The sequence below is a fragment of the Aphelocoma coerulescens genome, chromosome 9 (assembly GCF_041296385.1).
Source record: "Aphelocoma coerulescens isolate FSJ_1873_10779 chromosome 9, UR_Acoe_1.0, whole genome shotgun sequence".
NCBI classification, from domain to species: Eukaryota; Metazoa; Chordata; class Aves; order Passeriformes; family Corvidae; genus Aphelocoma; species Aphelocoma coerulescens.
The window spans coordinates 14,312,431-14,329,253 of record NC_091023.1 but is presented as its reverse complement, the minus strand read 5'-3'; the positions used below and the strand labels follow the sequence as shown (position 1 = coordinate 14,329,253).

Sequence of the window (16,823 nt, the reverse complement as noted above, 5' to 3'; positions counted from 1 at the left end):
CCCCCCGCCGCGCCCGGCACCGCGGCCCCAGCCCAGCCTCATTCAAACGGCTGCAGCGCCCGGCGCCCGCCGGCTCCAGGTAACGCTCGGGTGACCGCGGGGCGGGCCGGGGTGGGTCGCGGCGGCCCCCGCGGAGCTCTGGCAGCCAGGTCGCACGGTGACCTTTCCCGCGGCGGGCGGGGGGTTGCGGGCATCTCCTCTGCGCGGCCCCTCCCGCGGCCGCCACAAGCCTGGGCGGCCGCGGTGTCTCGGTCGGGCCGTGAGCGCGTTTGGGACCGCGGCAGCCGCGTCCCGGAGAGGGCCGGGCCGGGCCGACGGAACCTGCAACGGACCTGGGGCCTCGCCCCGTCACTGCAAACCTCACAAAAACCTGCGGGGACACCAACGGTGCTCCCGAATTTGATCAAACCACCGGGATTTCTGAGGATTAGCCGGGCCAGCGAGCCTCCTGAGCCCTGTCCGCTCCCTCCTTCCCCAGCTTGGTGCCCACCGCTGTTCTTTCTGCGGTCATTTCACTGTTTTTCGATCCAGGCCTGGTTCCCAGCAGGCCCCGAAGCTGCCGCGGCGGCGGCCCAGCCTCCGGCAGAGATGCAAACCACCCCTAGCAATTAAATACCGTTTCTCAGCTTCAGTAAAGGGGGCTGCGAGATGTTTTTTTGTGCCTTGGATTAGTTTTATCCAAGACAAATATGATTGAAGTTGACTTTCCATGCCTAAGTCTTGTTCTTGAGCTGTTTTCACCCTGTAATGAGTTTATTGTTGGTTCCCTGGGCTTAGTCCAGCACCACCAGGTACTTAATTACAAAAAAATGTATTTTTAACTGTGTGGCTGTTCTAGCTGAAAGCTAAGGATTGCTTTGTAAACATGTAACATAACATCACCTGTGACTTGAAGTTTTATTTTTGTTTAGAGTTATTTCATATAGCTCACTTGAAATAATATATTCCATATGTGTACCTTAATTTTTACCTGTTTCAGAGAAATCAGTTAAAGATGCATTAAAAAGGAGAAATTGACATTTTCTTTAAATGGCTCACTGCTTGGTAGTTTATTTATAATGCTTTTCCATATTTAAAAGCATCTCGGGTGGCTGAATGTTGAGCTGTTTGTGTGAGGGGCTGCAAGGGGAAAAGATGAGTTCCTTTGGACTTTATTTTCTTGTTTAAATACATGGAGTCAGCACGTCTTACAAAATAATTGAGCAACTAAAACAGAGGTGCTATCTTGTGTTGCAGAGCTAAGGAAGAACAGTTTTGCTGTTTGTAGAGTGTGCTAGTTGAAAACATGTTGGCCACCAAGCTGTCCCGCCCTCTCTTGAACTTCTCTGTGAAAGCACTGAATTTCAAGGACCCAGGGAATGGCTTTAGGTAAGTAACTTGGTGGAAAAGAAGAAGAAGTGACATCTTACGTAAAGCACACGTCACAGACTCACTTGACTTCAATGGGACAGTTTATTTACAGAGTCACAAGGTGGTTGAGGTTGGAAGGGACTTCTGAAGGTCATGTGGTCCAACCCACCTGCTACAGCAGGGCCTCCTCGAGCTTGTTGCCCAGAACTGGGTCCAGGTGGCTTTTAAGTATCTCCAAGGATGGGTACTCTAGAACCTGCCTGGACAACCTGTGCCAGGGCTCAGTCACTGAGCTGAGCACAGCAGAGATGGACTCTATATGCAAGGAGGGGTTGGCAACATGGTTTTTTTTTTACACTTCAGTCAAAAAGTTTCAGAGTAGAGCATTAATTCAGTGTCCATCAAGGTTTTTTTTTTAATATCAGCAAGTAGGCCTTGCTTCAGTGCAAGAAACTGTCATATATTTCTGTGACTTCATTAAAGAGGCAGTGAATCACATGAAATGAGAAAGTTGAGAGGGAGGGTTTTAGTGAGAAATGGAGGTGGCCTGAGTAAGTAAGCTGGTTTTTTCTGCAAATGAACAGAAAATTGTCTATGCAATTCTAATTTCTAGCTGTGAAAAAACCCCAGCATTTATATTGCTGTATGATTGGAACCCTATTAGTCCAAATTCAGAGCGAGTTGAGTGCTTTCCCTGGCTTTGTTTTAGAGCGAGGTTCCCAAACAGCTGTGTGTGCCACTAATGGTACATAAGGCATTTACAAGTGGCTCATGGCCTGTTTAACAAGAACTGTCACCTCCAGTGTTCTACTGCTGCTGATAGTGATGTCCAGCATCATCATGGTCAAGGGTGGCTCTGGGAACAGGGTGTTGTAGATAGCTAAGCTGTTAGAGATTTCCTGTGCAAACAGATGTAGGTCTTTTATCTCCTGTTTGCTCCACATACACCAGAGTTCACCTGCAGGAATCTGCTGTGGCCTTAAAAATATGAACTAATGTTTTATTAACTTAAGGAAAGAATTTTCAGCATATTCTTGTTTTTTTTTCTTCCGTCGTCTGTTTTGCTTACTGTGTATTTGTGCTTTGTGTGTCTTGTACTCAGGGCAAAACCGTGTTGTGTTTGCAAGTCCCCACAAGTTGCTAAACCTGCAGGGGAAATCCAGCTGTTCATTGAAAGGCAGTGCTGCCACTGTGCCAGTGTCTTAATGCACTGAACTAGCATTTGTGTACTTGACTCTTCAAACTGAGGACTCCTTTTTTTTGTGGAACTGAACAAAAGCCAGTGCACGGTTACAAGCACAGATTCAATTTGAGGACCATCTGTGCATTCTGAAAGTCTGTGTTGTGGTCTCTGGAATTCATTGATGCAGAATGACAAAATAGGCTCATGGTATGTTAGTGTACCACGCAGGGGCTCACACTGCTTCCTGGCTGTTTCTGCTGATGACGTTCCTGCTCATCAGCAGCCAGCATCCGTTTTTCTTTTGCCCTTGCCTTCCGGTCGAGGTAGGCAGAATATCAAGTGGGTATTCTCTACAGTTTATTGTGAATTGAGTGCAGCAAATCAGTGCTCCACAGTGATATAACAGGATCAAACATGACACTGAAAAATAAAAACCAAGTCCATTCAGCTAAAGAAATGTTATGAACATTTCTGGGCACTTTAAGACACACCAAGAAGCTTATTGTCAAGGTAAAAGTTTCAATCCAGGATTGCAGGTCAGTGATGTTAACACACACGCTTGGCCTGGGTGCTGACCTTTGCAGCAATTAAGTTTGCTATAGCTGTTTGAAGAGCTGATTTGGCTTGTGACACTCTTAAGTTAGAAAAACTAACTGTTGCAGGAAGGTGAGTGAACACCACTGCCTGAATATGTCATCTCCTTTCCCATCTAGTTCAAAGCTTCTGCCTTCACAGATCCCTTGATTTCCTGAAATATGGCTCAGAGGCCAGAGTGTCTGCAAGGTGCTATGCGGTGTAACACAGGTCACCCTAGGAGAGCCTGTGATGTCTGAGCTGGAGATAATTGTGAATGATTATGCAAATTTACTTAGAAGGCAGAAAAGCAGCCTGCAAGATAAGCTCTCGGAAGGACAGATGCTGTTAGAGGAGCCAGAGGGTAGATGAAGTACAGCAAGTCTAAGGGAAGCTCCAGGAGGGCAATGTCAGTGCCCAAAGCAAAATGAAAAAGCTGATAAAGTCAGAGGGGTGGCTGACAAGGACAGAGCTTGGGGTCACTCTGATTTGTTATTCAGGCCCAGTTTTGATGAATGATGGCAAGACTCATGACAGCATGATGCTACTGTGTAACATAGCTTTTCTAAATGGAATCTTATTTCCTGGAAGGCATTGTTGCTTTGCTCTGGTCTGTCTTTGTGAGCATGTTTTGTCTTCTGGGAGTCAGACATACTATGCGGAGGAGCTTCAGATCTTCATGGCAGGTATTGCTCAGAGTGTTTCTTAGCTTAAACAGTTGCAAAAAGGGGATGTAAAATCTAAGAGTATCTAATGGGTAGACACTGCAGGGGAAGAGGTGTCATCCAGGATGAAATAAGGATGAGGAGTGAGACAAATCCAATCAAATTCAGGCGCAGGCTGGGTATCAGAGACAAAGCCACAGCAGAATACTTTCAGCAGGCAAATGAATAACTTCCCATACCCCAAGTTTGTGCAACTCTTAAGTGAGGGTGTTGTTGCTTTTGAAAATGCAAACACTGCACTGCCCATTTTGTGAGTGCAAGTAGCTCTGTGCCTCCAGACCAGGAGCTATTTTAGAATACTTTGTAATACCCAGACAGCTTCTGCAGCTGGAAATAGCATCAAGGTCTTCAGAGAAACAAATGTTTCATACTGTAGGAAACACACAGGCTCAGACTAAGGAGACCTGTAGACTAGATTCTGTCTTCCCAAGTGACAGTCTACATCATGTATGTAGGCAGAACTGCATTTTTCATGTATATGTTGCTGCAACAGGGTATGGACAAGATATTCCACATCTGACTGTTCTGTTGTTTTGGGTTTTTCTAACAGGCCCATGAAAAGATTTTCCTTCCCTCTCTTATCCCCATGTGGCAGCCGCTCTTATGCAAATGAAGTCGATCAGGTGAGTGTGACTGTGCCTTCCAGGAACTAATTCTGCTGAGCTGGGGTTTTAAGCTCCCTGAAGCCTGGTGACCAAACTTGTCTTTCCAATTTGCCAGAAAGACTCCAAGCTGGACCTCTCGAGCATACTCCACATTCTTTCCTAGCACCGAGCTTCCATTGACGTAGCACGGTATGTGCTGCTAAGGATGGAAATAAACAATCATACAAGTGGGTTTTTTCTATTTTTGGAACTCAGCAGATGAAATGTTCCACTTTAGAGTGGGGGAATCTGCATGACAAATTCTTAATAAAGCACTCTTTCTGCAGTATGGTTTAAAAACATGTAAATAAATTAGTGTGTCCTCACCACTTGATCTGGAGAGTGGCCCTTTTTGGCAGCCCTCTCCTTGAAGGTACTGACTTACCAGAAACAGTGCCAGGCAAAAGGAAAGGAGAGGAGTGTTTTGTCATCTTGTCTTGTGATACAGAGCTCAGCACTGTAGCAGTGCTAGAGCACGCACAGCTTGCTCCGTAACTCTGGAACAGAGTTTTGGAGGAACTCAGTCATGATCCTTGCATCACTGCTGGGCTTCCAGCGTGAGCGGCCTTTGCTGCTTCCACCCTACTTCCACCCAGCTTCCACGCTGATCAGTCCTTGCATATGCTGGGGAAAGCCAAATTCATAGTTTGTTAAAGGAGATGAGTCAGAGTGAATTGCAGGCAATTATTACCTAATCCCACCCACAGCAGCACCTTGGATGTACAATTGTTGCCCGTGGACTGTCTGATGCACCATGCAGTTTTTAGCTTGTTATTTAACTGCTGCCTGTCTTTGGGTTAGAAAAAATTTTGGAGAGGGAAGGTGGTAAACTTCCATTTAAATTGTAAGTTGGAAAAATAGGAAGACCAAAAAAAACCCAACCAGACAAAAATAGTGATGACTAACTTGTCTTAATATTAACCCCACTTGATTCTTCTTAGGTTTTAGAACCCAGCTCTAGATAGGTGCTAGAGAGAGAAAGATGAGTGAGCAGTCAGTAAGATTAAACCATATCCTTTCTTCAGTCAAACTGTCTTCTCCACGCCCTGTGGGCTGCATGTACAGAAGAGTGGACTCCTGCCTGCTTTGAGCATATAGGAACAGTTCCTGATGAAGGGAAAACATGTCTTGGGAACTGTCTGGTATATTTTCAGATTTCAAGATGGATATGAACTGCCAGAGCATGGTGGTTTGCTTGGTCTGTTTGCCTTGGAAGCCTGTTGCCAGAGGTGCTGAACTCCTCTGTGTTGGGAGGACAGTGATCCTGCCTCACTGGATGAAATTGGTATGAAACCATTGTTTCTTGTGTTCAGGAGGCACTGGGTGGCAGTAGCTGGCAGTGAGTGTAGGGAACATCCCTGGAACAGACTGCTTCTAGCCAAGGATGTGATTTGTTCTGTGTACTGCAAATCACTGATTTCAAATACTCAATTCCAGTGCATTTTGTTCTGTTTTGTTTTGCAGATTGGCAGCAGAGCTGTGCTTATAACAGGCTGTGACTCAGGATTTGGATTTGCCTTGGCCAAGCACCTGCATGACAAAGGTTTCATTATTTATGCTGGCTGCCTGCAAAAGGTAGGGAAAACAAAAACTGTTCTTCACCTGTGGCATGTGCACTGACACATAACAAATCCAGTCTTCCGTCTCCACTCTGCACAGCTTTCTGCCAAGGAGAGGGAGGGTGGGTGGTAGCCCCAAGAGAAAGGCATGGGTGCCTGAATTTCACAGAGAGGAACCAGGACTGATGGTATATAGGGAGGTTCTTACTTAAATCACAACATCGTGGTCTGTTCCATGTCTGATGAGCTGGAACCCCAAATCTAATTTTATAGGCTTAACCATAAGCAAAGTTTGGGGTCAGGCTGTGTCTGGACCTTTGGCCCCACTCTCAGACCGTATATATTTATGCAGGGCTTATTTTGATTAATTTTGACATACACCAAGCCACCAGCAATTTTATGGCATGTGATGTGAGCATGTTTTTCTATATTCATGAGTACAGCCATGCCATGTGTGTATTGGGGGTCTCCTGAAATAGCTGGGTAGGTGATGGAGTCCCACTAGTGCAACTGAGAGAAGAATCAGGCCACAAACATCTTAGCATCTTAGTGACACAGCCTTGATGCTCTCTGAAGGAGAACTTGGCGGGGCAAAGCATTGATGGTCATGGAGAACAGGAGAGAGTTTTAGTCTCTCTCTCCTTATGAAGCACTGCACTTTTTTTAGCTGCGTGGCCATTTCTCAACAGAAACAAACTTACTCCTCAGGATATCCTGGGATGGGTCGGTTATTTGGATCTAATCTTTTAGCTCACTCATAACTATAAACATATCTTTTATTTAAAGAGAATTTGCCAGGTATTTTTTAATGTTATCCGATTTTCTACTCTTTTTTTTTTTTTTGCATTATTACTAAGTTTTGCTTAAATTGGTAGCTTGTTTCTGCTACATTTTTTCAAAATATGTGTTTGTCTCTATAACTCTGGGTCTTGAGTATCAGTGTTGGGCCAAGGATTCATTTGTTAACGTGGGCTCCCTCTACAGGCGTCACAGTAGAACAGGACACTTGGTACAAACTGCTGCCTTTCGAAAGGGCTCAAGAGAGAGGGTAGATGAGTCCTTTTTTGATGTTTCTACTCAGCTTTTCTAACTGAAGATCAACATTAGAGAATGTAAGAACACTGCAGACTTAAAAAACACTGTTTAGAGTAATATTCTCCCTCTACGTTGACAGAAGTGAAAAATTTCAGAGTTACAAAATTACTTATGGGTTTCGTTTCTTCTGTCTGAGCTGCTAAAAAGGCACAATTGTCAGTGGACATATCTGTTACTGAAATCTCCCTTCTATTTTTGGTGTCTGCAGTACTTGTTCTACTGAATGCCTGTTAGTGGAACATCTTGGCCTCTGAAAATTTCAACATAAGCTGACATGTAGCAGCATGCCAGAAGTCTTTTTGACTTTGATCAATATTTACTACCTTACAGAAAACCCAGCAGAAAGCTTTGCAGTATCACTCTGCAATTAAATATTGCTTCTTTAGCTGAACTCACACCCCATGTTCCAAAATCTGTGTGGCCATACCAAGAATGGTAGCAGTTGTCATCAGAAAACACTGGAAAATGCCAAAGCTCCTTAGTTAGCTGCGTGGCCTCCTGTGTGTCTTCAGGCCATTATACTTTCTGTAGAACAAACACAGCTCCAGGAGACTGAGCTGATTTCTCACTGTGCCACAGGTTTTTCTAGCACAACTGTAAGCAGAATTCTGATCAGAGTATAATTATTGCTGGTGCTGATTTTAGCAGCAGAAAAACTTTTGTGTTTTTAGATGCTAGATAAAAGTGGAGGTAGAAATAAGAAACATCATCTTTGGCTTGGATATATTTGACCTAGCCCCGAGGTAGAGGAAGTGACTCTGAAACTTCGGTGTCACTTTTGTGGGTTTGTTTTTCACAGCACACCTGCACATCAGAAGCAGACTGCAGCCTGGGGAACCACTGTGTTCTCAGGGCATGCACTGTTCTTAGGAATGCCACATCCTTACTGCAGATTAAAAATATGTGCAGTGCTGACTCTTTATTAGGAAAGGTTTCCTAGAGTGGCCAGATCCCGAGCACCTCACTAATTTTACTGATGGAAACGTGAGAGAGGAGTGAAGAGTCATGACTGAGGGGAGCCTGAGGATGGATCTGTGCTAACAGTGTGCTATTTCACACACAGTTACTTCCTAATGTTTTCAGTGGCAAATATACTCATGTGAGAGTTGTGTTGATGCTACATTGCCAAAAGACAGTGGTAGACTGGATCCAATGAACATTCATGCTGCAGCTGTCTGATTTTTTCTTTGGTTAATATATGGAGAAGCCAGCTGACACAAGATGAAGAAGGTATTTTTCCATCAGTATCTGTTACCAGTCGACATATGTGATGTTTGTCTCTCTTGTCAGGACTGTGGTGGAACCCCTGTTTGCTTTGCTGTGTGTGCTCAGGCCTGTTGTGGCTTGCAGGGGAATGGGAAGGCAGAGGTTCTCTGTGCAGAGCTTCACAGGAGTGCTCAGAGGCACAGGATGTTAGAGACCAAGGACACACTGATATAGATACAAGCTGAAGCCCAGGAGCCCCAGAGTGTGACCATGGAAAGAGGAGGGCAAGGCAGCAATGTGCTTTTTCAATGTGCAGAAGCTGGCCCCTCTTGCCATGGGGGCAGTGTGCCCTGGGGCTGGCAGCAGAGATGCACTGGTGTCCTGCTGTAGCTTGAGAAGATCCTTTCACTGCTATGTATGGGCCTGGAGACTGTGGGACAGGCTGCATCCCCTGCCAAGAGACATGGTCACCAGGTGCCTGACTTAAACATCTCCCATCTGCCCTTTCTGAAAGCCAAGGAAATGGCCTTGTGGGTGTGGGCTAACACCCAGAGTCCAATTCTTGGCCAGGATCCCAGCCCGAAGAGTCCCTTCCAAGCATCCATCTGCGTGTGGGTGGGAGGGCAGGAGGGAGTTGGCTTGCAGAGCCAACCCTGTAAGCGCTGAGGAAGAGGATGCTGTAAAGGTCTCAGCAGAGCTATGAGACCTCTAAGGCTGGTGTGGCCCAGAGATTTTGTAGCACCTCATAGAACTGTGATCAGGGAAAGAAGGACCTTGGCCTCATTTTCCTTCTTTCCTTTAGTGATATCTGCTGTTTTCAAGAGATTTGCATGTTTGCATTTGCTGATTCCCTGTTGGCATTCCCACATTTGCCACTTGTGCTTTCCAGTGCTTTGCCATATAGACTGCTTTGGCACTGCAGTGCTTTTGAGTGAGCAGCGAACTTAGCACCAAACTCTTCAGTCACTCTAACACTGCCATTAAACTGCACATGAGACTTTTAACCTCCTTTCTGTATGCAGTATGCTTCCCTAGGAAGAGAGAACCAGTAGATAGCCTCTCTTAAGGACAAACACTAACTGGTGTCAACAGTCTGTGATGGAATATGGAAGCATGGAGAAGAAGACGGAGGACATGTTAGGTAGTTGTAGTGGTTTGGTCTGAAATTAGTGAAATGTCTGTGAGCACAGTATATAAACGCAGGAATGAGAGGAGCCAGGAGAAGGATTTTTGGAAGACAGGTGGCACGGAGACAGGGTTGTATGGCCACCCTCATGTGGTATCTAAGGTGTCGTCTCCGAAGGGAACTCTCACTTGAGGGACAGGTGGGCAGCCTGGGCTCAGACTGCAGACAAGCTCATTGTCTCATTGACAACTGCCTGCTGGCATCTGACAGGGAGCACCTGTGACTTGAGTTGCCCAGAGCAAACTAAAGTCATTCAGCAATCAGGAACCAGGCCTGCCATGAAGTCCTGGCCTGTTCCAGCTCAGAGGAAAACAGCTATCTAGCCCAAAGCCCTTATTTGTCAGGAGTGAAGTGCACTCTGATGCTTGCCTGCTGATGCAGACACAGTGAGCGAGGCTACCTGGAAGTTTGAGCAGTGGGGGAGGAAGAGCTGAGCAGATGATCCTGTGGAAATATTCCATGTTTAGCCTGTTAAAGGGGACTTAACAGTCTTCTAATGAGGGATTATACTGAAGGAGCTTCTTACAGTCAAGACAGGAATGTTCCCAGAATCTGATCATTTTCAGAGATATATCTCACCATCCTCTACAAAAGTACTCTGGATTGGCCAGCACAGTCCAGTAGCTTATAACCATGGGAATGATTCAGGTATAGTCCCAATCTCATCCTAGCATCCTGTTTCTGTGTTCTGGAAGCACCATGGCTAGGCTTCACCCCTGCAAAGGGATGAGCTCTGCGCATGGCAGCCTTGTTGCTAGCAATGTCTGGCCCATGTAAAAGTATCTCAAGGGTTGGCTGCAGTCAACTTGCTGGGCTGTGAGGGAATGTGTACAGGGGGAAACTGTTGTTCTGAGCTGAGAAAAAAGGAGTGGAGACGGGAAATGAGAGTGAGAAAAACTTGACAGGGGGAGGCAGAGAAGAGAGCAAGATGCTGGAGAAGATGCCAGGGTGAATTGCTAGCAAACAGGCTGGCCAGACTCCCGATGATCGGACTCTGTAGCAGTGCTTTGGAAGCAGTAGTTATGGCTCCCACTGCCTGGAAACTTGTGTATAGACCAGCTGAAGGGAGAGAGCAGCGGGCAGCAGTCCCTCTTCTCAGACTGTTGCTCCCAAAGCTGGCAGTGTGACCAACAAGCACATGCAATTTAAGTGTGCAGCTCCTCACTGGCCATTTTATGCCATACCCCCCCCAGGCGAGTTGCCCCATGTGAATGGCACCACATTCCCACTACTGCAGCAGTGGGACATAGCTTGGCCTCAGGAGCATGTACTGGGCAAGGGGTGCTTGCTGATTGCCTTGCTGGGGCAGATCCAGTTCTGGCTGCTTTCTTGGTAGTTGAAACAGTTTGTACCAGCTGACTTGTACCAGATGCTTGAGGAATAGTATTCTGCAGGACCAGCCCTGTCTGCTCCCCTTTCTCCTAGAGCTGCAGGACTGTCCTGATTATTCTGTGACTGCCCTGTGCACTCTTTGGCTTGGTTGCTATGTATTTGATATTCTGCACAGACTCTTTGGCCAGATTCAAACCAGCACTTTCTTCTCCTCTAGGACAAGGGAGAGGGTGGCTCCAAGGAGCTGGATGACATGAAGAGTGATCGAATGAGAACTGTCCAGCTCAACGTCTGCGACAGCAAAGAAATGGATCGGGCAGTGGAGCATGTGCAAAACAGCCTCGAGGACCCAGAGAAAGGTGGGTGCATGCAGTGGGCTCTGAGGTGACAGAGGGGGCAGGAGCTCCCTCGGCTGGGCTCCAAGAGCATTGTCAGAGCATATTTCAAAAGCTGGGCATGTGACTGAAGGACACAAATCTTTGAGGGGCAAGAGGGCAGAGCAATTGGCCTGTTTGGATATTGTGCCAAATCAGAAAGGAGCTTCCCACTTCACACAGCATCTACAAAGGAACCAGCTTTGTTCTCCACTAGCTCCTGTAGGGACATTGGCAAAAACAGAGTGGTATTCAAGGCTCTGGGATTAGTGCTTTGTTCCCGTGAACTGAAGTTTATTGTGACTCCCTTTCTGTTGTAAAACCTGCCCAGTGCCCAAAGATTGGGAATTAACAATGGAAGTTTCTCCCCCACTCTTTCAAAAGGGAAAGGAAATGGAGAGGTTTTCCAAAGAATTTCCTGTGAAGCCAGCTGGGTATCATTAATGTTATTGTAGATACTACCCTTTAGAGTGCAGGGGGTAGCTGTACTGGTTTTCTTAGCCTGCCTACTTCGTTCCACTGAGGTGATGACAGCAAATTCTGCTCCAGTACTGTGAAAATTGCCTTTGCTCATACATTTCTGAAAACTTTCCACCCTTTGGTGAAGTACATTTTTCTCCTACAGGATATCCACATTCAACACAAGGTTGTTTTAAAGCAGAACAACCAGTAATGTTTTGGTTTGGGTTTTGCAAACCTAGTTCTTTTGATTTTCTTTGTATGTAATTTTTTTGTATGGATCTTCTATATAAATTAAGTTTTCTAGCTCTGTGTTCTCAAGAACAGGCCAGGATGCCTTTTCTGGGCTTTTTCTGATAACAGTTCTGGACACAGTCAACAGATAACAGTGAGTTTTCTAAACAGCCTGATAGAAGCCTTTCTCAGACTCTTCTCATCATTTTTCCTGTACAATTAGAATATTAGATGAAGTGAGTTCATTTTATTCAAAATTCCTTTTTAATCTTTCTTTTTATTGCCAAGTAAGTAGGTAGCTTCAGTTATTGCCATTTTGGTTGCAGCAGAGTAAAAGGGAGAGGCCATGGCATGCATGCTCACCCATGCCTACACCCTCCTTCCTAGCACTGCAGACACTCTAGTTCTTATGGTGACAGAAGGGATTTTACTTTGAAAGAGTTACTCTTTTGTTTCTTACAAGGTCATTCCTATTCTTATTATTTGCATTGTATACTTTGCCTCTTTTAAAAAATCACTATGGATAAAAAGAGAGTGGCAAGGAGAACAGCTTAGACAAGGTTGAAGTTCTCTGCTGGCTCAGAACTTCCTGGGAAGCCTCATTCACAGTACTTTGTACCTGCAGATTTGGATGACACAGGCAGATCCCCATGGTGGTTATATTTGCTCAGGAGACTGAAGTGTGCTCTGGACTCTTTTCTATCTGGTCTTTACCATCACAAGTTGTAATGAAAAGCTCCGTTGTGTAGTTCAATAACCCATTATTGGTTGAATTGTGGTTCAATTACCCACAAGTAATGGTGTGTGATTTTTTGTCTCGTAGGGCTCTGGGGGCTGGTAAACAATGCCGGGATCTCCACATTTGGGGAAGTTGAATTCACCAGCATGGACACCTACATGGAGGTAGCTGAAGTGAACCTGTGGGGGACCGTGCGAACCACCAAGGCTTTCCTCCCGCTCATCCGGAGGTCAAAGGGTGAGTGGCAGAGTTCCTGACCGGCTCTCCCTGTGGCAGGTCCCTCATCCTGCCACATCTGCCTGTGTTAGGGGCCAGAAGGTCTATGGCACTTCTCTCTGCACCAGCGGCCACCTTCCTACCTATACAGACAGAATGTGGCCCCCAGCAGACACACAGATTGCCTCACCTCTTTGACTTACACAGCAAGGCAGCAGGCCTGAAAACCAGTTATTATTTCTCTTTCCCATATATGCTGCCTTCTCCTGCAACATCCCACACATCCATTATACCTTCTTTTACCTGTTCAGAAGCTGCAGCTCACAATAAATTACAGTGCCAGGAGCATTCCTGCCTGCTATATGAAAACCAGCTGTGGCAGGGTGGGCAGCAGCAATGTAAAAAGCTTCTTGCAGGGAAGTTGTCGTTTTGCACTGTTACTCTGGGAGCTGTGATGTAGAAGAGGGGGTTGTACAACAAAGGCATGCAGACCTGGAGCTTGCAGGGGTCTCAGCATCAAGGGGCAAAAGTTTTCCTGTGCTAGGGCCTGCTACCTGACTAAATGAGGGTATTTTTCACTCTTGAGGCATCCACAGGCATTAACAATGTTGCCCTGTGCTGCAGACCTGGGCTGGATGTGGCCTGGGCAGCCATGGAAGGTTGTCCTGAGGTCAGAATTTCTCTTTCTAACACAACTTAGCAATGAGCCCTGAAAGAAAGTGCAGAGAACTCCAACCTCTGCCTAGACTACAGTGTCCATGGCCTCTTACCAGCATTTTCCCCAGCCCAAATGGATAGCTTCTGGAGGGGAGAAAGACCTCTGTGCCTGGAGCCATAACCCAGCTGTCTCTTGAAAAAGAGTGCAGTGGATTTAAGCTGCTCTGCCCATTGGTGGTGCAGGAGCAATCCATTCCCTTTTGGGAAGCAGACACTGAGCCATCACTGGCCTTTGATTTGCAAATAAACAAGCTCAGCTTTGGTACCAGAAGCTTACCTTGCTCCTACTTTCACATGTCTGGGCTCAGTCCAAATTGTTGCAGAGCAATCCTGTTTCACCCCTTGCAGGCTGTGACTAGCCTCTCCTGTGTTCCCCATAGCACTGAGCTTTGTGTGTCACCATGTGCCTGTTCCCTCAGGTAGAATGAACCAAGGAGCATAAGCAGTGGGCTTGTTCTTCTGCAGAGCTGTGAGCAGTTCTGCCAGGCAGCCCTTAGTGGGTGGCTGGGTGGATGCACGTTCAGGAATGTGTGGGGTGGTGTGTGCCAGGTACCTGCTCCAAGTCGGGTACCACGGCTCAGCTGTGCTCTGCCTGGCCTCTGCCTAGGTCGTGTGGTGAACATCAGTAGCATGATGGGGCGGATGGGCAGCCCTGCCCGGTCACCGTACTGCATCACCAAGTTCGGTGTGGAAGCCTTCTCCGACTGCCTGCGCTATGAGATGCAGCCCCAGGGCGTCATGGTCAGCATTGTGGAGCCCGGCAACTTCATCGCCGGCACCAACCTGTACAGCCCCGAGCGGATCAAAGCCATCGCCGACAAAATGTGGGACGAGCTCCCCGAGATCGTGCGCAAGGACTACGGCAGGAAGTACTTCGACGAGCAGGTCAGCAAGATGGAGTCATACTGCAACAGTGGCTCGAGGGACACGTCGCCGGTCATCGAGAGCGTGGCGCACGCGCTCACCGCCACGGCCCCCTACACCCGCTACCACCCCATGGATTACTACTGGTGGCTGCGCATGCAGATCATGACCCACATGCCCGCTGCCATCGCAGACCGGCTCTACGTCTACTGAGGCCTCACACTCATAAGCTACCCAGGTGGGAAATTTGTTTTAAGGAGAGCTTTGTACACACTTCCCATTAGTCCTTCTTAAATTTTTCTAACCTCATTTCAAAGTACTGTATTTTAGCTCTAAAGGGTTCATTTAAATATCTGACATAACCTAAAGGGCAGTAATTTGCAAGGGATGTTTCATAGGCAGGAATATGTTATGTCTGTGCAGGGTCAATGATTCTTTGCTGTTTATTTCATGTAATTCTTTCTTTTTTCACCTCAAATATGAAGCTATAATCATTATTTAGACTGCAATTGCTCTGAAGTGTTTTCAGAATAATTTGTGCTGATGGCTGAACACAATCTTCACAATTCCTGCCTAGGATGCAGCCTTCACACCATAAAACAGAATCCCTCCATGCTCAAAGGGCAAACCACTGCTTCCTCATGACAAAGAATGTCCAGCTGACTTTTCCAGGCCTGGTCACAGTAGCCCAAGGCGGAGCAGAGACTTCTTTAATTTGGGGATCAGAACTCAAAATGCTCAAGGTGCTGAAACTGAGCAACTGACCCTGTCCCTTTCTCTCTTAGAATTATACTGATAAAACATTAGAGAAAAGGAACCAATCTGTTTTTCTCACTGCTGTCTTGCAAAGGAGTTCAATGACCCAGGGACTCAACCTTGTAGACCTTCCCCACAGGAGCTTCTTACTCTTATGAGCATTCCCATGACTGTAGCAGCTTTACGCACAGGACTGCAGGTGTCAGGATTGGCCTGCAGTGACATTTCCCCTCTCTTCACCAGTATCTGAACATGAACTCCAGAGTTAGCTTGGAGAAGAATTTTCCTTGAGCTCCTGTGATTTGTGCGGAACATTGTGGAGCAGATGGAGCTCCAGTGGGCTATGTGTGGGTTATAGTCACATCAGTGAATACCCTTCTTGCCAGGGACCTCAGTTACAGCCAAGTATTTGTACAGCACCTTGCACAGAAGGGCCTTAATCCTGACCAGGCCTCCAGTACAGCAGCACAGGTGACAGTAACAATAATAACCTCCATTGAAGGAGTCACTGAGCTGAAATACATGCAACATGATGTAGATCTGTCAGAACATCCATAACAATAAAGTTAACTTTAGGAGCAGTCTCATTTCCATAATGGTTGTTTACATGTCTGAGAAACATTTGTTTTGTACTTTAAGAAAAGAAAAGGAAAAAAAAAAAGACCCTTTCATGGGGAATTCAGGAAGAGTAAATTTTTTAAAGCTTGAAAATCAAAAGTAATTAATAACCATTGTTAGTGAAGTTAAAAAGAAAAGATCTCATGTGCTCTAGTAACATACTGTGACATGATCAAACTCCTTTGACTTAATAAATGTATACATGAATGGTAACAAAATTCAGAGGCTCCCTCTCTTCATTTTCGAAATATGTAAGGTGAAGGCTCATATTCTACAGTGGTCAGGTTCATGCCTGTTACACACACACACACACACACACACACACATCATTCACAGGCTCATTCGCAGTCTTGAGCCTTACATGGCTGCACTGGATACTGCAAGACTTTTGTAGGAGTACCAGCTGTGTCCTGCATCTCGTGACAGAGATGCATAACCCCTGGACTCTGGGTATTCACAGCTCTTAAACCTGCATTCATAGTGGACTCTTGCAGATTACAAAGGATTATTATGGATTATTCCTAAGGGATCAGGAAAGGAAACTGAGCTCTGAAGAGGGAGGGTTGTGGCAGTGATTCAGCAGGGAAGCACACCACAGGTCACTGTCAGATTCCAAATAAATTCCAGGGAGAGGCAGGCTGGTTTCCAGACCTTCCTGATTTTCTCCAAAATCCCAGCAGTGGTAGCTGTATCTTGAGTATGGATGGGGCTTATTGCCTTGTTTTCCAACACAAGGACTCTTCTCTGGGACAAAGCATGAGTATGAACTACCCAGCAGGCATAACGACTTCATTGCAAAGCAGAGCAAAACACCTGGATAACACTGTCTGCTGCAGGTGACACAGCAGAGAGAGAAAAGCCTTTACAAGGGAAGTTCTTGTAGTCTAAAATTTAGCTCTTAAAATGCTAAGTAGCATAAAAAATCGTGTAATTCCAGCTGGGATGCTACCTCCCAATTTTGCTGCTGGGTTTTAATACAGACATCAGTGATGT

At 46.2% G+C, this 16,823-nt stretch overlaps 1 protein-coding gene across 2 annotated transcripts; it reads left to right on the top strand.

The window, feature by feature from the left end:
- Positions 1 to 4: 4 nt before the first annotated feature.
- On the top strand, positions 5 to 16,048 carry BDH1 (3-hydroxybutyrate dehydrogenase 1). Of its 2 annotated transcripts, none has more exons than XM_069024967.1 (7): positions 5 to 79; positions 1,237 to 1,368; positions 4,382 to 4,454; positions 5,940 to 6,050; positions 11,071 to 11,212; positions 12,744 to 12,896; positions 14,200 to 16,048. In XM_069024967.1, the coding sequence occupies exons 2-7, from the start codon at positions 1,286 to 1,288 to the stop codon at positions 14,667 to 14,669; spliced, it is 1,032 nt and encodes a 343-aa protein (XP_068881068.1). In that variant the 5' UTR covers positions 5 to 79; positions 1,237 to 1,285; the 3' UTR covers positions 14,670 to 16,048. The 2 variants fall into 2 exon arrangements, with proteins under 2 accessions (XP_068881068.1, XP_068881069.1); XM_069024968.1 differs by lacking the exon at positions 5 to 79 and adding an exon at positions 314 to 791.
- The last annotated feature ends 775 nt before the right edge of the window (positions 16,049 to 16,823 follow it).

Coding starts and splice junctions, on each gene's coding strand:
- BDH1 (XM_069024967.1), top strand. CDS start 1,286: ATGTTGGCCACCAAGCTGTCCCGCCCTCTCTTGAACTTCTCTGTGAAA. Junction 1,369..4,381: donor GACCCAGGGAATGGCTTTAG/GTAAGTAACTTG, acceptor TTTTTCTAACAG/GCCCATGAAAAGATTTTCCT. Junction 4,455..5,939: donor ATGCAAATGAAGTCGATCAG/GTGAGTGTGACT, acceptor TTTGTTTTGCAG/ATTGGCAGCAGAGCTGTGCT.